This window comes from Dryas octopetala, chromosome 8 (genome assembly GCF_963921425.1).
Source record: "Dryas octopetala chromosome 8, drDryOcto1.1, whole genome shotgun sequence".
In the NCBI taxonomy this organism is placed as follows: Eukaryota; Viridiplantae; Streptophyta; class Magnoliopsida; order Rosales; family Rosaceae; genus Dryas; species Dryas octopetala.
Genome location: NC_141373.1, coordinates 1800386 through 1823985, shown reverse-complemented (window position 1 = coordinate 1823985; position 23600 = coordinate 1800386). Strand labels below are relative to the sequence as shown.

Genomic DNA, 23600 nt, shown 5'->3' with positions numbered 1-23600 from the left:
TGAGTCTGAATTTGAGTGCATATTCTATTGAAAGTACTCTTTTTGGTCATGATTTGGAAGTACACTAATGCCGTATATGGTGCAGTGGACAAGTAAATGTTGAGTTCAACAGGGAAACGCTAATCTCATTCCTTTGTTGTTTTTATAATAAAAGAAAAATTGAAAAAATTCGCATAATAAATATTGATATGTATGGATGTACCTCAAGCTAATTGAATTATCAACTTCTAATTAGCAAACACGTTTATAAAAATCAATTTTATTTTCATTCCAACTCCTAAGTCCTAACAAGGTTAATAAACACATTAATAAAAATTGCTAATTCGGATTCTTATTCATTTTAATTCTTATTTATTCTAATTCATATTTATTTCGATTCCAATTTAGTAAACATGCCTTAAATGTTTTTTTTTTTTCTTTTTTTTTTAGCTCACGGCCTTAACCGCGTTGCAAAGCCAAATTGAACAATTAGTACCAGGCTCTGCTTGCCTGCTTGGCTTGATTGCAATAACAATAACAGTTCAGCTCGTCCAAAGACCTAATATCGCATTTCATGAATACACTTCCGTAGTAATTTACGTTGGATTAACTCATACTAATCATGCTTGAACATTACGCACTCTCTTTCTCTCAATTATTAATCCGCCAATAATGATTCATGAGAATTGAAAGAAAAAGTCTAATTACTTTTGGAAACACACCCACCACGAACCCCCTGAACCCAAAAAGTAGCATTAACCCAGCATTTTCAAACTAGCAACTATTAAGCATTATCCCACCTCTATATTACATTCCCCTAAAATACATCAAAAAATATATTATATACTCTATTTCCTTTTAGAAGGTCCCACAACCCACTAGCGACAATGAGAAGAACCCCACTACAAAAGGGCTTCCATCATTTTCCACTACCCCCACCATTGATACAAAAAGAAGAGCATATCAAGTGAAGCTTTGACAATTCTTCTCCTTTAGTTGAACCTGGCAAGACATGAAGGGCCTGCTCGTATTTTTTTGGGCATTGACATCGAACCCTGTTTTGACAAAAGTTGAAAGTAAAGGCAAAAGCAAAGAACTATGGCATCTGACTTTGAATGCAATTTGAAGCGAGGAAACAGCTAAAATATGAAGGCGGGTCGGAACAGGACAAATGAGGCATGGGACCCAAGAGCATCTAGCTAGTTGAGTTTTCAGTGGGACCATGGGAATGCATACCTACCATTTTTCTGAGGTCTATGAAGGAGGGTTCATTTCAGGCTTGACAACACTAGAGGTGTCTGGTGGTTGTGTGTGGTAAATTGCTGAGGCCAGTGAGATAGGCATGATGCAAAGAGCCTTCGATTGAAGGAACTGCATTGCAGCCCCAACATTTTCTTCCATAAGCTTCGCAACTTGTCGTTCTGTGCCATCATTAGACCACTTCTCCCATGCCGGTTGGTTTCTTCCACCTTCGCCACCTTCTTCCTGCCATTAGATAGAAGCATGGTTTTTGTTTTGGTCATAAGGAAAATGAAAAAATAAAAAATAAAATAGATGATATTTTCATTTAATACCTCTACTGAAGATAGTGGAATGTCCGTTACAAGTGGTGCCACAGCACCAGCTCCCCCCAATCTACTCATGCTCAAAACCTGTAAAGCAGATGAGAAAAACGTTTTAAGAAAAAAAAAAAAAAAAAAAAATCGTTTACTTTCTTTGTTATCATAAGAAGACCTACTCCACAGTCTCTACTCCATCCCTCCCACCTAACAAATCACATTAACAATTTGTTTGAATCTTTAGTAATTGGTCAAACAGTCAAAATGAGCAGAAGCGTCTACCCTTTCATTATGTGATAAAAAACAATATTAACTGACTTGACGTATAATCTATAGGAACACTAAGGCATTCAAATCCACCCTCTGAAAAGAGGAACTAACTTCCAGAATTGGTCTTATACTGTAATTTTTAACGGAAATGTTAATACCAAAGAGAAATAGGCCTCTATGGCTCTATGGAATAAGAATTGCTCTGCAAATTAATGTAACTTTTTAAGTATAACAAAATTTCAGTGTATAACTGAACATAAATCGACACAACTAGGAGGGAGGAATGAGAGTAATTAGGAATTATGTTATTTATGTGATAATAAGATAACGTGCATTGAACCATAAATAATGCTAATACCTTTACTTGGAGCCTTAGGAACTTCACGTAATCCATGATTTCATCAAGCATGGCAGCTCTATCTGTCTGCACAAACAGAATTTCACAGATATAAAGGATGGAAGATATGAACAGCATGCTCAATGCTAGCCAGTTTCAGTTGGCATGTCAAGAAACCCTAACACCATGCATTGCCATCTCGTAACTTTACAGGAATACGTTATTAAACAAACTATCACTTCTCAAAAAGCCACAAGAAATCCCTAGCATGGATCAAGCTCTTTTCAACTACTAAACTTACTTACGCAAACAGAACCTCTTAATTGGGAGAGAAAAAAAACCCTAAAGAAAGCAGTATCAGTCAATCCGAAACCCAAATTTTAAGCATTGAAGCAAGTGGCCATGACATTTTTTGGAGACAACAAAATTCCATAATCAAACCAGGTCCCTCGACAATCGTCGAGAGGGTATAACAGCTTCTATTTAAGCCCAATAAATCACTTAACTTCAGAGTACTAGAAATCAAATTATATGTGTAAGTAAATAGAACTGTCCAATGAGTTGGATGAATCATACTACCAGGTCAGTCTTGCACTCCATACTTCAACAATACATACCATTTCTTTCAACAACATTTATCTGTACTTAATGCTGAAGAAGGCCACAATTTAGAGCTAACAGACATATCCACACAAATACTACTTTTGAACACATGCAAGTGGGAAAATATGGTAATCTATCCTCCACCTCATACATACATACAACTATGTTTGTAGTGAGCATGAAGAAAAGAATAAAAAACAAAAATCATGACATGAAAGGAATGCCACTGACCTTGTTGACACTAGGAACTAGTTCTTGCAATGCCCTGATTCTTTCTGCTATTCTTTCTCGGCGCAACTGTACAGAAGGGTGAAAATCAAGAATGAATCTACGAAAAATTATTGTATGTGACCGTAACACCATGTGGCATAATGACGTGGTGTTACTAATCCACTAAAATTATAACACGTGAACGATTTTAAGGTTTTTTCTTTCCGAGATTTTAGGGTTTTAGAAATTAATTATTATACACTTGATGACGTGGTGTTACAGTCACACACAATAATTTTTTTGAATCTACAATAGATATAAAGGAAGGAGAGAAAAAAAAAAAAGTAAAATTTTAAAATAAACGTATGGCTCCAGGGTGGTTTCCATTTTCACAACAATTGCATGGGATGTTCTTTTTATGTAAATTATATAAACTTACCCGCTCAGCAATGCTGTGTGGATCTGTGGCCTGTCCTCTTCTAGCCCGCACCCTTGGTCGCATTGCCGGTGGATGCGGTGCTGCAGCAACTGTGGTGGAAATTGGTTGCCCGTGGAAAACCTGCAAATTGACAATTTCTATTACCAAGGACAGTTAAACAAGAGAAGACAAGCTAGTTCCCCAACACTGCACCACACCGCAAAACCCAAAAGGTAACTATAGATCAAACATTTTGGTGCAATAGGCCAGCCTATGCAAGTGCCAAATTTCCTTGAGAGTTATTGACATCAATATAAACATATTAATTATTGGGTAATAAACACACACATATACACCTGCATACTTACTCACATATATATATTACATTAGCAATAATATATAACATTCAAATACTACTTAACAACAAAAGCAAATAGATATAACAAATAATAACTAAAAATTGATTTGTACGTCAAAACTAATTTGAAGGCCTACTAAAAATTATACTCAATTGAGGAAGTGCATGTATAGAACATTTAATGATTATTCTATTACTGTAATCAACACAATTGAATATTTTTGCTCTAAAATCACATGCACACACATGCTTACGGATATTTGGTTTTCGTGACTAAAAATTGGATGTTTTCTGCTTCATTCTGACCAGTCAATTAGTTCCCATTTCTGAAACAACCCAGAAGTGCCCTCTTGTATTTTACTTCCTGTCAGATAGGAGTACTTGAATCTCACCCAATTAATCAAAACCCAACCTCTTATAAGTTTCTGATCCTTGTTTCCTTTTGTTTGTCTTCTTTTTTATTAAACGAAAATAAGTAAAATAAATAAATAAACAAATTAAACCATACTGCCAAAATTGTCCCCAGTAGCTCCTCTCAGATTCAATCAACTAAAAATGTTAAAATTTCAAGTTCACCAAACAGAAAGGTTAATAGTTCGAATCTTACATTTTTCATAGACGAAGCTCTGCTGTCAACGATGTCGTCTCGAAACCGCTTCCCACTCCCAGAGGCATCCTCGGGCTTCAAAAACCCAGCCTTTCCCTGCTCCAAGCTCAACCCTAACGGAAACACCCCACCGTGGAACCCACCGCCGCCGCCGACGGCGGCCATGTGGCCGGAGCCATCACCAGAACTGAGCTGCAGCATCATCGAAGACGGAGACACCTGAGCTCCGGTCAAGCCTCCGTCGCTTTCCGCCAAATTAGCATCGGCGGAAGCGAAGTTGGGGAGGCCGAGAATTTGCTCGAGGAAATCGTCGGCCTGGGCTTCGGAGGGGTTGTTGGCCATGAGTGAAGTGTGAGTCAGTGAGTAGGCCGAGTCAAGCTGCTGAGTCGGGTTGGCGAGTTAGGGTCTTCGTCAGAGAGCATCTACATGCAGAGGAGAGGAAGAGAGATAAAAAGAGAGAGAGCGCTTTGAGAGCTTTGCGTGGGTTGCTTTCTTTTTTCTTTCTTCTACTGAGTACTCTGCGAGCGAAGAGACAAAAGAGAGACCAAAAGTGAAGGTGGCTTTATCCTGGTTAAAAATGTTTTTCTTTTTATAAAAGGGGCTGTTTTTCTCAACAATTACATGTCCATGCCATTTTTTGTTTTATTTGATTCATTGATTGGGTTTCTTCATTAACGCTTGGCGGGTAGCCACTTTACCACCCAACCGATGAGCAAGCTCCGACAACAGCCTACCTGTCCAGGGCCTACTGGGCTTATTTGTTGTCCAAAAATTTCTTGGCCCAGATCTTTGTTGCTTAATTGGATTTTGGACCAAATATCAAGACGTTACCTTAATAAATATAGAGTACTAACAACAAATGAGAGTGAAAAGTGGGAGGTTTGCAATATTACCATGTAATCCTTATATTTTAAATATGTTATTTAATACTCTTTTTAAATAATTGTATTAATTATTTAGGATTTTGTCACAAATCCTATGTTTATCACATTATCTGAATTCATTTAATGTTAATTACGAGATTGGAAAGACCAAAACAAAATATATACGAAGTTGGAAACTTGTGGTATTTTCCAAATCAAGGAAAATATTACGTATACGGTATACCTAACAATTTCCCCCACTTTCCCCACTAAGAAATGGATTACTTTTACAAAATGGGCTCTTCCAATATTCTTAAAATACATGAGAAATAAATATTTATTACTTTTATTACTTTTTTTGGGTCAAGATTTTCAATATTCTACTTCTTTTGCCGGAAGGTAACGGCCGAGAGTCGAGCAAAACAGAAATTCAACGGCCGAGACATTATATAAGATAAGGAGTCATGGCGAGCTGAGTGTACAACACCCAGCAGAAAGCTACTGAAAACCATACAAAACCCTCATTGAGACTGAACTGAAATGGCCACTTCTCTCAAATCCACAGCTGGTTTTCTTCAACTGAAGAAGCCTCAGAACCCATTGCTTCTTCGCTCTCCGTCCCAAAGATCAACCATTTCCATCAAGAAGTTGACCCCAATGGCTGCTCTCACCACCACCACCACCGCCGTCAGTCTCTCCGACACTTTCACAAAATTGAAGGAGCAAGGAAAGGTAAGCAATTTCGGCTTATACTGTAGAAATTTCGTCATTTGGTGTGCTTTTACTGCATTTTTGTTCTTTCATTTGAGGCCCTGCTGCAAAATTTGCAGACAGACCATGAGCAAATTCATGGCTTTCCATTTCGCAAGAAAACTACTGGTTGGGTCTTTTTTTTGTCGAAAACTACCAGTTGGGTCTTAATCACTAGCTAAATGCACATTTTTCGACATTTTTGTGTTGCCTTTGACATTACCCTGTTGGCTTTTATTGGCAAATAGGGTCGGGTAAGAGTTGCTGACTGATGAGACTTCTTTTTGGTTCTTGTTCTTGAGATCACTTTGGCTTCGACAAAAAGTTTTGCATGTTTACTTGATCTGACTAAATTCAACCAAATAGAAATTATAAATCATTTACCAAGAGTTTTGATGTTATTGTAGTAGTCCTTAAGATGAATTAGTCACAAGGTTTGATTTCAACAAAGAGTTAAGTAAATAGTTATTTGTGGTGCAGTCTTCAAACCCAATCAACATCAGAATAGTTTGGTGTCTCAATTAAATTTCATTTTAGGATTAGGATTTGTGGTTGAGTTTAGACGAGGTAGTTTATTTATATGAATGATTTGTTTTAATGAATATGTCTTTTGTGAAGGTGGCATTTATTCCTTACATCACTGCTGGTGATCCTGATCTTTCAATCACGGCAGAAGCACTGAAGCTACTTGATTCTTGTGGATCAGACATAATCGAATTAGGGGTGCCTTACTCTGATCCATTAGCAGATGGTCCTGTTATACAGGTTTGTCAGTGTTTTTTGTTTTTGTATTTTTCAGTTATGCATATTCTTCTTGGTAATTGATGCTCAATAGGTTTCTGGTTTTTTAATCCTCTTACTTGTGTGGTATTGCTTAGGCTGCAGCCACCCGTTCCTTGGCAAGAGGGACCAATTTGAATGCAATTATTTTAATGTTGAAGGAGGTAACTTTATCTACAATGTTGTATTACTTTTTTGTTGCTGTCAAAGTGTATTTCAATGTTGAAGGAGTTAATCTATGCTACTGTAGGAATATTTGTGTTTGTTGCACTTGTACATGAAACTTTATATTTGTTGATGTTGGATTTATTACTATTACTATGACTACTACACACTTTGATTTGTTGCAACCTATGAAATATGCTGATTATACATCTAAATTGTTCTTATATTATTGTACTACATATCTCTATATGAGATGTAGGAATAAAAATTCGTATTAAGACAGTAATGTCATATTCTTCCCTGACTTTTTCTTGCTTATTTCTTCATAAGCGAGGCATGATATGCATACAAACATTGTGACATTGTGAAGTTGTTGCTAGAGGGGGTATAAGTATAACAACTTCATTTATAAATTCTGTTTCACATTGACCACCTCTCACGTTGAAATAATCATATTATGTCAACATTGTTGAATGGACAGGTGATTCCACAATTGTCTTGCCCAATTGCTCTCTTTACATACTATAACCCCATTTTGAAGCGTGGTATTGGAGATTTTATGTCCGCCATTAAAGACGTTGGTGTACATGGTAATGTATAAGTATTTTTTACTGAATCTTTTAACATTTTCAATATGGTGGTACCAAATAGTGCAAACCTTTTTATATTTGTTTTTGGGTACTTTGTTGAAGCTTTGGTATTTTAAATTGGTCTTACATTTTATATCATAAGAGATATGACTAGATTCCTAATTCCATTTTATTTGTAGGGCTCGTGGTTCCAGATGTTCCGTTGGAAGAGACGGAAGTTTTGAGAAAGGAAGCTGTGAAAAATAATATCGAATTGGTTTGTTTCTCAGTACTTTTTCCCACTCATTTTTTGGGATTGTGCAGTGTATTTCAAACTCCTTTATCCTTACTTATGGATGTAATCGTAATACATTCGATCCGCATGCATGATTTGTAGGTATTACTAACTACACCCACTACTCCAATGGAACGAATGAAAGCCATTGTCGAAGCTTCAGAAGGATTTTTGTACCTGGTAAGATTCCTTTTATCCTGTCCTTTAATTGATTTTAAAGTTATAGGGTTTTTTCTCTTAATAAAAGCACATTGATCCTTAGCATCTTGTAAGCTAATTAGATTTCAAAACCTGTTGTGGTATGTCCATTTTTCTGGGATTATCATTTAGCTGACAATTAGAGAATGAAGCTATTAGATACATACTAGCTATACTTTATGTCATGAAAGGTGATGCTAAATGTGGTTTGTGCCAAATTCTCTTTTTTATTGTGTAAGCTAAACACCTATCAATAAAAAGTTGGCGAGTTGTGTTTGCTACATGAACATGTTTTATTTATGGAAATTCTTCCATCTCTATCTTGAGGTGAATATAATTTTGCAAATCACATCTCATTGTTCATTGTTTTGAATTATAGGTGAGCTCAGTCGGAGTAACTGGTGCTCGTGCATCTGTGAGTGAACGAGTTCCAGCCCTTTTAAAGGAAATTAAAGAGGTTTGTTTTCTTAATCAGGTCTATCAGTATAGAATCTTTTAGAAATTCCGTTTACTGCTTTTGGTGAAAATGCAAGTCTTCTTAGTGCAATGGTGCTAAAATTGATCCTAATGCCTTCTAAGTCTTGGATACAAAATGGACAGATTTGAAATCCGTCAAGAGATGGTTAGGGTGTAATAATCAACCACCCATCTTGATATTTGAGCTGCCTTGCGAGGGTAGCTAAAAGAACATTATGCAATTGATATGATGTCTTAAACTAATATGTTTTGTCTTACGTAATCATGCTTATCTTTTATGTGACAGACAACAAAAAAGCCTGTAGCAGTTGGTTTTGGCATCTCAAAGCCTGAACATGTGAAACTGGTTAGTTTTTAACGTAAATCATACTGCCTCACACCACACTTGCACCCACAGTAAAGTACTTACCTTCACTCTCATCTCCCTCTCCAACCTTTGGCCTCTTTTTCAATCAGAATGCATATTGCAGTATGCCTCTACCTTAATTGAGGTACTTAATCACGCGTGCTGTTACAGGTAGCAGGATGGGGAGCTGATGGTGTCATTGTTGGTAGTGCCATGGTGAAGCTGTTGGGTGAAGCCAAATCTCCTGAGGAAGGGTTGAAGGAACTGGAAACTTTCACCAAGTCTTTAAAGTCTGCACTCATTTGATAACATTTTAAAAGCAAAGTTAGCTTTTGAACCACAGATTAGTCATTGTTATTGAAAAAGCTAACCCTTTTAAAGCAAATGTGTCCAAATGATGTGAAAAGCTGCAGTTATAATTTGCAAAGAGCTTTGTCAAAAGAAAAAAGAAGTACCGATCAGATGAGATGAGGCAAATGCAAAAGACTCTTCTTCTGTTCGTACAATTAGCTTAAAGGACAACAGGAACTTCTCTTGGTTTTCCCCAACTGCACTCTCAACTGCTTAACTGCAGCTATTTTTAGGTGAACCAAAATCAAGTATGTGAACCTAATTCTAATCTATACAAATTATTACTACAAAATCAAGTATGTGAACCAAAAACCACATTTATCTCATCTAATCAACAGTCGTAGGGAATTCGCCCACTGTTGGGCTGTTGACCATTTGAGATTCAAGCCGTCAAAATTGAACCAAGAGCCAAAGTCTCATGCACATATAAGAGGCATGAATGTTGAAGGGCATGCACATTTATGAAAAATAGATTTGGATAAGCACAAGAGAAGAGCTCACACCCAAAAAAGAGGTTTGCATAAAAAAAACCAACCTGTTAACCAATTCATAACATTCTTTTACTAGAACATACTATTTAGTATTGACTTTCTCTTCCTAGTACTCATTCAAGCCCCTTAGATTTATTGTCTAACAATTCATATTCATATAAATTCATGTTTAAATGTATAATTTAGATTCATATATTATGTTAGTATTAGGGAAAGTTACACCTAAGTAATTCATATTTACAAAAGAAAAATGACTGACTGCTAAGAAATTATTTTTCCTTAAAAGTTAATCACAAATTAACATGTATTTAATTTTTTTTAAATTTAACTTATAAGTTTATATGCTAATGACCATTTGGTTTTGCGTGATCATCTAATTTCTATTTGTAGGAAGAAGATACTGAGTTCAATCATTAATGACAATTTATAAGTTAATATATGTTAAATAGTGATTTACTTTTATAATTTTATTGATTGGTAATTGTACTTTACTAAAATCTTTGAAAATCTCTACGGGACCCACCCCTGTGGGTCCTCACTTTCATATTTTCATATCCGTCGTTTGTTACTTCACATTACCCGTCTGTTCCTGGCCTTTTTTCTCAACCGACACCCGGTCCACACTAGCAAGATATTCCACTACAACACAGACCACACGAACCCTTAATCCCAACACGACACGTGTAGGAAAATTGGTAATCATGCAGTAGGCGAAGGCAGAGCTCCCATGCATAAACATTACCATGTTCCATAATGCAGCATATCATTACTCCAGTTGTCCAAAGTCCGATGTATAAAATGCAATGTAGAGAGAGAGAATCGGAGTTCATAGCTCGTAGACAATATTCGGATTTCGGACACGCACGCAATCAAAATGTCGAGTATGCATTCGGTGTTCTCCGTGGACGACATCTCCGACCCGTTTTCGGCGTCGCCGGGTCCGGCGATGATTCGGAGCGCTTCGGAATGGGCCTTCGAGCAGTTCCTAGAGGAGGTGGTCTCGTCTCCGCCGGCGACCACAACTCCTCGGCGACCACTCGCCGATCAATTGACCTTGTCCTCCGTCGCCTCCTCTTCCGTCGCGTCGCAATCGTCGACGTCGAAGCGCGAAGACGGCGACGAAGAAGTGGTTGAGATCAAGAAGCCCAATCATCATCAGCAACCACCACAACATCTTAATGCTCCTCCTCAGCCGTCGGATCCGTCTTCAACGGCTCCGATTAATTTGGATCAGTACCGCGCGTTTCTTAAAAACCAGCTTGATCTAGCTTGCGCTGCAGTGGCTCACTCTCGGGTACCTCTCTCTCATTAATTTTGTAATTTTTGTACTTAGAAATTGTAAATTTTTATTTATTTTGTTTTGAATTTGATGACTGATAGGCTTCGTCTTTGAAGCCTGTGGATTCGGGTACTATAACCCAGAGTCAATCTCTGGTGCCGAAGCCAACCCAATTGGTCTCCGAACCTCATGATAAAGGTTCGTCCTTTGACTCCTTCGCTAACTATTTTAAGCATTTTTTTTTTCCAATTATAAATATTTTTGGTGTTGCAGTACTTGTTGTCATTTCTTTTAGTAAAGTTTAAAGTCGGGAAATTTATCATAAACCCATTTGATTTGAACTATGCTAGATGGGGGTCATGGTTTCCCATTGCCACAAAATGAAGCTGCTGACTCTGGTCCACTTGGCATTCCGGCTTTACCTTCTGTTCAGAGAAAAACTGGGGTGCAGAGTAAGCAAGCAACAAGTGGATCATCAAAAGAGGACTCCGATGATGATGACCTCGAAGGAGACATTGAAATTACAGACAATATGGATCCTACTGATGTGAAACGTGCTAGGAGGTAGCCCACATTACATTAATTTTATTGCTCATATCCTCATTTTTGTTTGCCTACTATTCCAACTATTAGGTAGTTTTGTTTCATGTTGAGTTGGTGTTTAGGGTACACCTCCTACTTTTTCCAACTATTAGGCAGTTTTGTTTCATGTATAATGTTTTGGGTTCTTTTGTTTTCATTGCTCTCTAAGTAGTAATAGTTGGTATTTTGGGTTATTAGTCAGTTGAATTATAATTTTCTCTTTAATAATCATCATATGAAGGAAATCAACATGTTGAATGCCTTGGTGATGGTCAAACATGTCCCCTTGATGCAAGAAAGATGAGTAGAAAATTTTGTTTCTCCAAACTAGAATATTCTTTTTCCTATAGAGATGGCTCAAATGCCTGCTTGGAAATGAGTGTTATTTGAAGCAAAATGATCTGATTTGGAAGGAGGGGAATGTTGTATTTTACGTGATTTTTCACCTGATGAATTTGTTTGACAGCAGGTTTGTTGTAAAAATTGTCATCTCTCATATCAGGAATTCAACAGATACCCTCCTCCATATGCAAGTTAATACCATATTGGTAAATCTAAAAACATAAGCCCTTTATCAATTGACATGTTGATGGTGCTCAGGATGCTGTCAAATCGAGAGTCAGCTAGACGCTCTAGAAGAAGAAAACAAGCACAAATGAGTGAACTTGAGACACAGGTGGTGCTCCTTGTTTTGCACTAATAATCATACTCTTTTCTTGATCATTAATTTCCAATAATGTTTATTGTAAGTAGAGAACATTAAGGAGTTATATGTTTGGTTTCATATAGGTTGGTCAACTAAGGGTTGAACACTCTACGCTGTTAAAACGCCTCACTGATGTGAATCAAAAATATGATAATTCTGCTGTTGACAACAGAATATTAAGAGCTGATATTGAGACCTTAAGAGCAAAGGTTAGCCGTTTTAAACGAACAAATTTCTTTATTGTTTGCATAGTTTTCCCCGGTCAGTATCTTAATTGAAAAAATTTCAGGTGAAAATGGCAGAAGAATCTGTTAAGAGAGTGACAGGGCTCAACCCGCTACTTCTAGCCATATCTAATGTACCTAGCGCAGGCATGCGATCAGTCAGCGGCCCAATGATTGCATCTACAAATACTGCGGTGCCAATGCAACCGAACTCCAACCAGCTATTTCATCCAGTAGCACCTAGTATTCCCGCTGCCATTCCACATCACCAGAGATTGGACAATGGTTTCCATGGGGACCCCCCGATTTCTCTAGTTGGGAACCCACAGAGTAATGTTGGCCAGCCAATTGTCAGGGGAAGCAATATGGCTGAAATATCTTCAATTCACCACACACCTAATATAGATCACGTGCAGCAGCAGCCACAACAGCAGCTTCGGCCGGGAGTGAGTCCGTGTGAAGCATTGCCGGGTTGGGACCCTCAGCTTTCCCATGCAGCTCCGAAGAATAAGAAGCAGAATTGAATGTAGTGAGTGTCCTTTTATTCCCTTCCTATTTTACAGATAGGGATAAAAAGGTTGATTGGAATATCGTTTCACCTTATTAATGAATTTTAATTTTAACTCTTTTATGTTCTAAATTATCGATTTGAACTGCATCCTTGTTTCCGTCCGTCTTAGCGTTACCTAAATATTTATTTCTTTTTCGTTTTCTTATTATTTATTCCCCATGTGTAACATACTCATGGTTGAGTTGCACGAGAATCTTCTCCTGCACCATTCACCTAAATAAAGAAAACTAGAGTGAGAGATTAGTCACATGATGTTCGTTGTAACTTGTAACGAGGAGTGATTTCCTTATTTATAGTATTTGGTGTAGTGGTGAAGTGTGGAAGCAATGTAACAAATCTGATCTGAACCATTGGATTTGAGTAAAGTTTGAATTGTCAACAGATGTTCAGTCTATAATTCATCTCCCTCAATTTCTACGAAAATTTTGTGAACAATCAAAGAAGAAAAGCATATGACAGCATGGCACCTAATGTGCTTACAAGTTACAACATAATTTAGAGAGTTTTTTTTTTTTCTCAGAAAAAAATAAAAATACTACATATGCATGCCATGGGACAGCTTGAAGTAATGAAACAAGTATGTATGTATGTACATTCATTAAATCACTAAAGAATTTTGGCACCAGCTTGGAGACCTGATTGAACTTTGCTTTGAAAATGGGCTTCCAGCCTGCAAGAAAAATCCATTAACATCAGAAAAAATGCGTTGCTATTTAAAAAATTATGTAAAAGAATGAAAATGACAAAACAGTATATACGAACAGAACACCATGCCTGGTTGAACATTTATAGTAGATGGTATCGGGGGAGTTGTAAGTGCGTGCATTTGCAAACATCCTCTTGGCATCCGCAACAAACATCTCAAATGTTACATAATACTGCTCCGACTCTACCCTCTTCGACATTGTCCTCAGATCTGCATCATATTAAATAATCCGTTAAAGCACCAAACACCTATGCTAAAACCCTAAGGCTGAGAAGAGGTAAAAATATATGTTAAGAGATTTCCAATAGGAACAATATTATCTCACAAGTTATGGTGAATAAACAGTTTTGGAAGAAATGATAGCCAGAAAAATTTCAGAAATAGTGACAGATTTTACAGCTCAAGATAAAGCCAAAGTGCAGATTATCTATTATCCAAACTACATAATCAGAAATCAGCTGTTCAAATTATGGTTTCCATGAAAAACCTTGGAACAATACCAGACATGATTGAACTAAACTTAGTGCAGAAGATAATTAAACTATTTCGTTGCTGAAATTAATTAAAAAGAAGTCCTTACCCATAGGATCTTTGATTATGTCATAATAATCAGGAACATCACGTGCATCAACAGGTTCCTTGAATGGCCATGCATCAGCATGGTCGTGCATACACTGCTTAAATGAAAATTTATCTGGTAAGATTCCATTAAATGTTGACAACAACAGCAAAGTCTCAAGCTCTTAAGAAGATAGAAGTTTCAATGTATGATAGAGTCAAAAGGATCTTAAGAAGATAAAAGCAAGCCAATTTTTCTCCATGAGAAAAAAATCAAAGACAACTCAGACAAAGAAGAGCTAACAAACTAACCTTTAGAAGTGCACGCATGAATGCAGTCAGGTGCTTTCTGCCATTGTCTGTGGAAGCAGTCAAACTTCCAAACCGTGAATGGCCCCATTGATCAGGGGTCCACCCAGCCTCCCCTATTATCAAAATTACCAAAAACTTCTGATTACCAATCCAACTTCTCCAACCCAAGTGAGTACAAATTGAAGTAGCATCTTAATTTCATAAGTAAAAAAATCCACTAGTGCACAAACAAAAATGAGATTGGCATGGAATTACTGCTACCTCTATGGTTGATCACTTATATCATACAACAAAATAAAATAACCAGTTAAGAAGTTAAAGAACTTACTCAAGCCAGGGATGTCCTCAACCTTGACGATTTTTTTAGGAATACCAGCTTCTTTCTGAATACATAAATTCATGATCAGAAATAAGTTTTAAATATTCATACACTAATTGATCATATCAATAACGCAGACAAAGAGAGGCACCACACAAGCTCTTGATAAAAGTGCCATGGCATCATATTTTCACAGGCTATGTCTAATACTTGACTGGTTAGTGGTTAACATAAATTTAAAGAAAGCACTACAACAAATGCATAATTGATTAGAGAGATCTGGATATAAATTCCAGGATAATATTATGTTACCTTTTGGAAATCAATGCCAGGATAAACAATGTGACAATTTGAGAGCTCTCTTATCTTTTCATCAATAGCCTACCACATACCCAGGACAACCAGAATAGTCGGTATTAGGAGGAAACTCATTTAAACTTAAATTATGAAAATCTATAAGCTATTAAATCGCCCTTACCTGCCTCTGACGACGAATCATAGTTGATAAGTCGGTGTATGGAAGCTTTGGGTCAATTCTGCATTCCATTAGGATTCCTCCGTCGTAATCTTTTATATAGCTGCAAACGATAATAAAATGCTGACAGAGTTGAAAAAGGTTTTCACACAAGTACAATACATAAATCTGGACACACATCATATTTCTGATTGACCAGCAGCTCACAAGTTCATTTATTTTTCTCATCTTTCCTACTTCTATTGGTAGTGATTCTAGTGACACAGTTGCACTTGATGATGGTAATTACAGTACAGAAAAGAGAGCAGCAGTTGTACCAAATCCTAATCCCCTGCCCCAAATCGCAGTTGGGACTCAAACAAAGCTTTATTCATTTCTTTTCAACGCTGACAACTTGAAGCTTAATGAAGCACAATAAGAAACCTAGATCTGGAAACAAAATCTGACAGTCTTCATACAATTACAGTTGTGTGTACAACATACCCATGCCATCGGTCTTTCTCCAAGTGAATCTCTTTTGTAAAACCCTACAAGTAAATAAGTAAGACTTAATGTCGTTTCTTCACCAGATCAACTCCATCATACAAGAGCACACAAAGAAAAGACATTCAAAGGAGACAGTTGAGAAAAATATGCCAGACTAACACTGAGAAGATAAACCCAAGATTTCTAAAGCAACAGAGATTTATGCTGAAACAATCTGTAGAAAACCTAAAAGGCGACTAAACGAATAATAGATAACAATACCTGTTTAATAAAATATCCAACAGCATTATTGTCAGCATACGTCAGGAAATGGGTAAGCCCATCAACATCGCGGGCATGCTGTTTTAAGTGATTCATCAGTCTGGTGCCATAACCTTTTACTTGCTCATCAGCTGTGATTGCGCAAAAAGCTATCTCTCCGAACCTTTGGCTGTGATTTCGAGGAAAAGAGTGTTGGTAGCAGGGCAAATGAGGTATCTCAGAGATGAAACTTTAACATTAACAAATTAATTGTTTCAAACAACTGTACAGCTATAACTAGTTAGTACACAATTCAAGGAAATTTCAAAGCCAACAATGAACAGGCAGAGTTTGCCAAAGCTGCAGACAGTTTAGGGAAGAAAGCTAATAAAACAGACAGAACTATAGGTTCTGAAACTGTGAATAAAATTATGGAATAACAGAAAAGTATATCTGACTGCAGCAAAAAGCAAGGAAATGGAATGAAAATATGTACAAAAGTGATCTAAAAAAACAAAAGGATGAAATATGATCTTTACCTGACATATGGTCGATATGTTATGCCACCAACAACATGGTTACGTCTGATAACCATGACTGATTTATGGCTTCTGTCGTTCCAATGTGAAAACAATAAATGAAATTAGATAACTAGAGATGGATGACCGAATACTGCTTTACATACCTAACAACTGATTTCTGATTACTTATTATCTATATGATCGAAATTGAGCTAATACTATTACCTATCCATAACAAGTCGGACAATGTACTCCTTAGGCATGTTGGGTAGTTGCCTGGCAAATATGTTCTTCAATCCTACCAACCTGAGTAAACCCGAAAAACAGAGGCATAGATTAAACTCCATACCAACCCAGAATTCATAATACTAGTTATATATTGATAACTGAAACTATTAACACGAATTAGTTTCAACTTTTAATCTCCATAAGCATAACTTGAACCATCAAAGATTAGAAATGGAAGTTCATCAGAGGCAAATACCAAACCATATGCTCATCAATACCATCATTCGAAAGGCACACAAACTTGAGCCTCCCCGCTTCCTCCTAAAACATGAAATTATACATAACCAAACAAATAACCCATTGAACTAATTCATAGTCCTGAATTCCATAAAGTACATATTAATTGAAAAAATTAAAATAAAAATAAGAATGCAGATAAGCTTACCTCTCTTTTCAAGCTCTCTTCTCTAGCACTATAAGCTCCACTGGTTTGTATATTCTCCGTGAAGATCTTAGCAGCGTCCTCCTTTACCATGATCCCCGGCACCGAGCTCGCTCCCGCGGTGGGGCCCACTGTACCCGTCCCAGCTGCCCCACTACCGTCTTTGGCGCCATCCAAGCTCTCGATCTTGACCGTTGAATTCTCCGTTTTGAGCTTCGTGTTGCGTGCCGCGGGCGCGGCGGACCCGCCACTGTTTTCGAGCCTCGCCGCAGTGAAGTTACGCATGGAAGAGTCGTTGTCAAAGTCCTCGTCGTCGTCCACCACGGCGTCGGAATCATCGTCGGAGTCGGAATCGGCGCCACCGCCGCGGGCAGAGATGCTCTCGAGGTCGTCGTTGGAGGTCAGAGCTCCGTCGCGCGTGTCGGCGGAGAAGGACGAGGGAGGGAATGGCGGCGCGTGGTCCTCAGACGCCAGCTTGCGCTTGTGGATAGACGAGGTGGCCGAGGCCGAGGCCGAGTGAGAAGGGGACGGCGACTGAGAGCTCCGCGAGCGGTTCGACGCGGCAAGGTGCGAGGAGTGCGTGTCCATTTGGGCTTGACTCGGACCGAGTGAAGGGTTTTGCGGGACGGGAATCGGTGAGTTAGGGTATTGTATTGGCTTCGCACAGGCAAAAGGATAAGGCCATCACGTTTATGCACGGTTAAGCCAAAACGAAGTCGTATCTAGCTCAGCAAATTTAGTATTCAGTTGGGCCTATCGGTGTCTGGGCCTAAGTTTTATAGTAGGGCCCAATTAGAACTTTAACAAGTTTGAGCAAGCCCAGTTTTTTTCGATATATTTTGGACCAACCAGTAATGAAAACACTTAGCCCCGTTGACCCAAACTTTCAACAGTTAGCTCGTAATCAAAGTGAATAAATATGTTTGGCCAAAAAAAAAAAGAAAGTGAATAAATATGTAATTGGCAAAAAAAAAAAATTGTGAATAAATATGTAGAGCAAAGCATAACATATTTGGATCACAATAGTACAAAAGTTTTTCCAAACTTTAGATACTGTAAGCAATTCCAACAAGCTTATTCATATTCTAACTAAACTTTTGAAAAAAATATTAGAAATTTATTTTAGCTAACTACTTTTAAAATTTTACTCCAGCTCTCCATTTTAGCTAACATGAATATATTATTATTTCTTAAAATTTGATATTATGGCTGATGTGAGGTAAATTTGTACCTTGCATTTAAATAATTCAAAAATTCTTTTAGTGTGGTTGTTTTGGCTATAGTTATTTTCTCTCTCCTCTTACCTAAATTTAGCTAACCAAAAAACAAGTTCTAAATTAACTAACTGGATAGTTAATCTATTGGAGAATGATTTTGGTAGGAAATAAGTTAATATAGCTAATGAGGAGGAGATAGCTAATTAAGTTGTTGGAGATACTCTTAACTATTTGGCAAACCGGTGTACCAGATATAAGAATCAAACTTTGTTCAAATAATGAATTGTTTAAATTTATCTTTGATGTTTTTAATGTGGGCTTTGTAGATGTATTTGATATCGGAGATGACTTGAAAAAATTTCAAGTTTAGATTAGGATATTTTGAGTCAAAGATTGAATGAAATTGTCCTTGGGGTTAGCCCAAGTGAGAGTGAGTGAGGTAATGTGTTATTTTTAAAATAGATATAGGGTTCGATTCCCTCTAATATGACACAAAATAAATTGATTGAAATTGTAGAATGATGCTTAGAGATCAAAAAGCACTCAAAATATACAGTTTTTAATCTCATTTGGGCTTAATGGTTTGATATATGATAAGTCAATCCAGTAGTGATTACAATGTCCTTCACTAGAGATGTCAAACGAGTTGCTCCATACTAGCTAGACCCATTTAAGATGGGCTCATTTGTGCTTCCTTATGTGTTGTGCTACCCTATTTAATAATAATGTCATGCTCGTGTTGAGAACTAGGTCCGACACAAGTCGTAGCTCACTCGTGTTTGTGTCATGTTTGTGTCATTCATTGAACGAATTATATGCCTAATGTATTTCTCTCCATCACATATACTAGTCTCATAAAAGTTTTTCTAGGTAGAAACTAGGTAGCTACCTTGGAGCAACGCCCGAGCACCTTTTTTGTTTTTTTTAATTATAATCTTAATCAATTTATGATCAAGGTGTTGTTGGCCCCTTTTTTTTTTTTTTTTTTTTTTAAGGTTAGAAAATTTCTTGTATATTATTTTTTATAATTAAATATTATTATTTTTGTTTGAAAATTGAACTTTTTTGTTGAAAAATTATTTATTTAAAATATATAAAATACGCCTTGTTTCGGGCCCATTTCGTGCTCATGCTCATATTAAGCTTAGCTTGTTTTGTGTTCGTGTTCGTACCAAGTTTGGTTCGTGTTGCGCTCGTCGTACCTAATTGCTCAAAAACTTCATTCTAACCCAACCTACTTACTTGTGTCATAATCGTGCTAATAATAGAAGTCCGCAACACAAACTAATTTGTTCTAAAACTAAGGAGTACTAGAAGTGGATCTAGAAACAGATTAGAGAATGCAGCAATAGAAGATAGTAATCAATAAGAAAACCAAGGAACAATTCATTAAGAAAACCAAGGAACAAACAGCAGCTGTCCCGAAAAAGGAAACATCCAATTACAAGGAGAAAGCTAAAAGAAGAGACCTCAGGGAACAGATACCAAAATAATCCACGAAGCCAAAGGGCCATCATCAGCCATGAGGAACCTCTCAAAAAAAAAAAAAAAAAACAGAAGGAGGTCTAATACCAATAATAATCATCTTTCTTCTTTTCACGGACGGCTAAGGGGACATAATTTTTCTGATCCTCGGCCGCCTTTCTTCTGCGCATCGGCCTTGGAGCAGCGGCGGCTGGTGCAGCTGCAGCTGCATCTGCTGCAGGAGGAACAGCTCTTTTGTTCTTCGAGCCACTACCATTCACCAAAACATATATGCATCTTTGTTAATCTTATTATCTTAATCTAATTCATCAAGGTGCATGTTGCTTAATAATTAATTTCAAACAACTAATTAATCATCTCTATAATGCAATCGAGAAAGAAAGAGAGATGCAAACTTAACCAATTCAATAATTATATTTATTAATAACTAATATAAACTTGCATGTATGTATTCAACTATTCACCTGGTGCCTGCAGTTAAGGGCTGTGGTGCAGGGTTAGGATATGGGAGACGGATAATGTTGGATCTTGTCTGTGTTGGCACTACTTCATGTTCATCGTCATCATCGTCATCATCATCGTCATCAGCATCCCCATCTTCATCATCCTCACCGTCGCCGTTGAGGTCATCCTGCCAAAGAAAAAATTTGATGGTAGGTAGGGTTAAATTAAGAAAATTATATATATTGGTGTGACATATATACACATATATATGAACGGATAAGTAGTAAAGTTAATATTGTTGAACTCACATCACTACTCTTGTCTTGAATATTGTCTGTCCTACGCTCTGAGTTTGTGATTTGTTGAGTTTGAGGATTCGTTTTTTGATCATCCTCATTAGCAATATTGTCATCATCAGCACCTCCCAGATGATGAGGCGCGCGTGCACCCAGTTCGCTTGTGGCTCCTGTATCCGCGAGTTCATCTTCTTCATTATCTGTATTGCAAATACACACACACACACATATATATATATAAAGATAGATCCATCGATTCTCAAATATTGTATCATCACATGCATCAAGTTGCTATTCAAATTCACAACTATCAATTTCTTTCAAATATACTGGTGACGGCTATAACCGCCATCACTTTGTTCATACATCAATCTTTGATACAAGATCAATCCAACAATTAGATTAAGTAGATCGGTCTACTTAATCCTTGATACAACATCATTCATGTAGCTAATTATAAATAAAAGGAATTTTAATTATGATGATGTAAATCGCAACAAGAAATTAATGAAATTCAGATATATTTCAGAGAGATTAAAAATCGATCATTTCATTAGTCTCTTAAACTAATATTATGCAATTAACCTAGCTTTTATATCATGGTTAAATATATGAGGACTAAAAAATAATATGCATGCACGACGTCACGTAAAGTACGTAAGGCAGTATTACGCATACAAAAAACTGTTTTCTGTATTTCGTTACATGAAAACTAATTAATTATGCAGTTAACCGTTTATCGTTAAAAGAATCTTAAAAATGAATTAAATAATCATATAGTTAATCATTTATCTTTGAAGAATCTAAGTAATATTTAAATTAATAAACATACAGTTAACAGCCAACCGTTAAAGAATTTCAATAAATATTTAAACCAATAATCATACCGTAAATCGTTTACCATTCAAGAATCTCAAAAAAAATTTAAATAACCATAAAGTTAAACGTTTATTTTTACAAATATTGAATCTCAAAAATTTCTAAACAATCATACAATCAATCATTAACCATTGAATAATAAATAATTTCAAAAAAGAGAATTAGAATAATCTGAAAAATATAAATTAAAAATCTCGTAATCTTAAAATACAGTCCATCGTTTCTAATGATCAAGAATCTCAAAATCGGTACATATTGCACATGCACAACATCTAAATTTTTTAGGAATTAATAGATATTTATCCTTTTGACCGGCCTGAATCTAACAATCACCATAATTTATCTCATACTAATATTCAAGTATCAATAAAACTATTTACAGCACATACTTACTAATCATATTAACCACATCTCTAAAAGATACATATATAGTTGAATTAACTATTAAATTGATATTCCCAGCTGGCCAAAAAAAAAAAAAACTATAAATTAATACTGTCCCACCATCAGATTTGTAGCAAATCACTTTGTGGAGATTAATTAAGGGACATTATATCCCTTATATCAATAAGTTATCAGATCTCTCTCAATTAAAAAAGAGCACTAAGAAACATTTGAGTTTTTTGAAATTGGCTGAATTTCAATAGATCGTTTCCCTCCACCTCATGCTACACAAAATTTTCCCTTTATTGGATATTTCCTTTTGATTTCATTTGATATCGTTTTTCCTTTTATGATCATCATCTAGGTCACATTTTTTTTTCCCAATCTGCATCTAAGTCACAATTCTTATCAAACTTTTTTTAATTTACTTTCATCAAATTATTCGAACCTGGCCTTGTCATAAAAAAATAAAAAATAAAAAAGCAGACAAACAAAGAGAGAGATCTAGAGAGATTCAAACCTTACAAAAATAAATAAATCAAAACATAACATACAAAATATTGTGTATCTAATAAAATTAAGCCAAACATTATAAAATAGATAGGTTTGCAGGGTGTCTCAAGATTTCACCTCCAGTTAAATCGATTATATTTTTTCCTCTGTCCTGATTCATTATCGATCAAATGATGAATGAAGCCAAAATCACACCTGCGCAGCTAGTTACATGAGATCAGATCAGATATATATAGGGAGAGATATATACAGAGAGAGAGAGAGAGAGAGAAATACAGATTGACCAGGGGCACATTTCAGATACATTACCTGAGGAATTGAGCTTGGAAGCAGCAGAGGCAGTGAGACAGCAGTGTTTAAAATGATAGTACGTGATACTACATATATATACTGGGCTTCCTTAATTTCAAGGGTTTTGTACTCTCACTCTCAGTTGTATTGGATTAATTACTTAAATGAAGGACACCCTGCACCAAAAACGTTTCTGGGCAAGTTCATGCTATGAAAATAGACACCTGCTACACTTTGGATGCTAACCCAATAATCTCTCGCCATGTCAGTTTGAACATCCTGTAAATGTACATTTTAAGCTTAAAAAATCAGGTATATTCAACTTAATTTTATTTGGGTTATTCTAGATTTTTTTCATTTTTTTGATGTAATTACCCAGTTTTTCCTTCTTTGTAACACATGTAAGAAGATTAATCATTAAGAGCAAGCATAGCACTAGTAGAAACACTAAAATAATTAAAAAGTTTTGAATATATTCGTGCAGCAAGTTAATAACTATAACAATAAACTACTTATTTTTGAACTTGTGGCGGGTTTATAACTCCGACGGTAACACACTTTTTTTCGCGAGTAGACATAATGAACTAAACTAAAATCTTAACCCTCTCATCTTTTTAAACCTAGCTCGTTTGAACCCAAAAATAATGAATATGCATCCAAGTTTCACATATTAATTAAATAATGTGATAGTGAGACTTTATTTGCTCATAATTATTTTCACTCATTCATTATTAATTTTATATAAATTATATTTAATTAATTTAACAAATAAAACATTTTTATATTTAATCAGAGTACATATATGTAATCAGACTC

General features: G+C 36.3%; 4 protein-coding genes across 8 annotated transcripts; 2 read left to right on the top strand and 2 right to left on the bottom strand.

Moving 5' to 3' along the window:
* Nucleotides 1–734: 734 nt before the first annotated feature.
* On the bottom strand, nt 735–4867 carry LOC147275825 (basic helix-loop-helix (bHLH) DNA-binding superfamily protein). 2 transcript variants are annotated; one of them, XM_086253296.1, is made up of 7 exons: nt 4342–4867; nt 3398–3517; nt 2980–3045; nt 2167–2232; nt 1554–1631; nt 1220–1464; nt 735–1034 (listed from the first exon to the last, which is right to left on the bottom strand). In XM_086253296.1, exons 1-6 carry the CDS (start codon nt 4681–4683, stop codon nt 1234–1236), a joined length of 903 nt encoding a protein of 300 aa, XP_086109422.1. In that variant the 5' UTR covers nt 4684–4867; the 3' UTR covers nt 735–1034; nt 1220–1233. The 2 variants fall into 2 exon arrangements, with proteins under 2 accessions (XP_086109422.1, XP_086109421.1); XM_086253295.1 differs by having other exon boundaries at nt 735–1464.
* A 711-nt stretch (nt 4868–5578) lies between these two features.
* TSA1 (tryptophan synthase alpha chain) lies at nt 5579–9306 on the top strand. Its single transcript, XM_086252896.1, has 9 exons — nt 5579–5936; nt 6573–6719; nt 6833–6898; nt 7381–7489; nt 7669–7745; nt 7866–7943; nt 8341–8418; nt 8725–8784; nt 8956–9306. Exons 1-9 carry the CDS (start codon nt 5745–5747, stop codon nt 9088–9090), a joined length of 942 nt encoding a protein of 313 aa, XP_086109022.1. The 5' UTR covers nt 5579–5744; the 3' UTR covers nt 9091–9306.
* HAG1 (histone acetyltransferase of the GNAT family 1) lies at nt 9058–17951 on the bottom strand. Of its 3 annotated transcripts, none has more exons than XM_086252893.1 (14): nt 17279–17951; nt 17090–17154; nt 16831–16911; nt 16624–16695; nt 16106–16274; nt 15842–15885; nt 15362–15461; nt 15196–15264; nt 14893–14947; nt 14565–14677; nt 14275–14368; nt 13763–13904; nt 13582–13658; nt 9058–9076 (listed from the first exon to the last, which is right to left on the bottom strand). In XM_086252893.1, the coding sequence occupies exons 1-13, from the start codon at nt 17861–17863 to the stop codon at nt 13595–13597; spliced, it is 1653 nt and encodes a 550-aa protein (XP_086109019.1). In that variant the 5' UTR covers nt 17864–17951; the 3' UTR covers nt 9058–9076; nt 13582–13594. The 3 variants fall into 3 exon arrangements, with proteins under 3 accessions (XP_086109019.1, XP_086109017.1, XP_086109016.1); XM_086252891.1 differs by lacking the exon at nt 9058–9076 and adding an exon at nt 13087–13201; XM_086252890.1 differs by lacking the exon at nt 9058–9076 and having other exon boundaries at nt 13332–13658.
* On the top strand, nt 10453–13057 carry BZIP25 (basic leucine zipper 25). Of its 2 annotated transcripts, none has more exons than XM_086252895.1 (6): nt 10453–10920; nt 11022–11103; nt 11256–11469; nt 12088–12163; nt 12277–12402; nt 12483–13057. In XM_086252895.1, the coding sequence occupies exons 1-6, from the start codon at nt 10501–10503 to the stop codon at nt 12939–12941; spliced, it is 1377 nt and encodes a 458-aa protein (XP_086109021.1). In that variant the 5' UTR covers nt 10453–10500; the 3' UTR covers nt 12942–13057. The 2 variants fall into 2 exon arrangements, with proteins under 2 accessions (XP_086109021.1, XP_086109020.1); XM_086252894.1 differs by having other exon boundaries at nt 11007–11103.
* Nucleotides 17952–23600: the final 5649 nt, after the last annotated feature.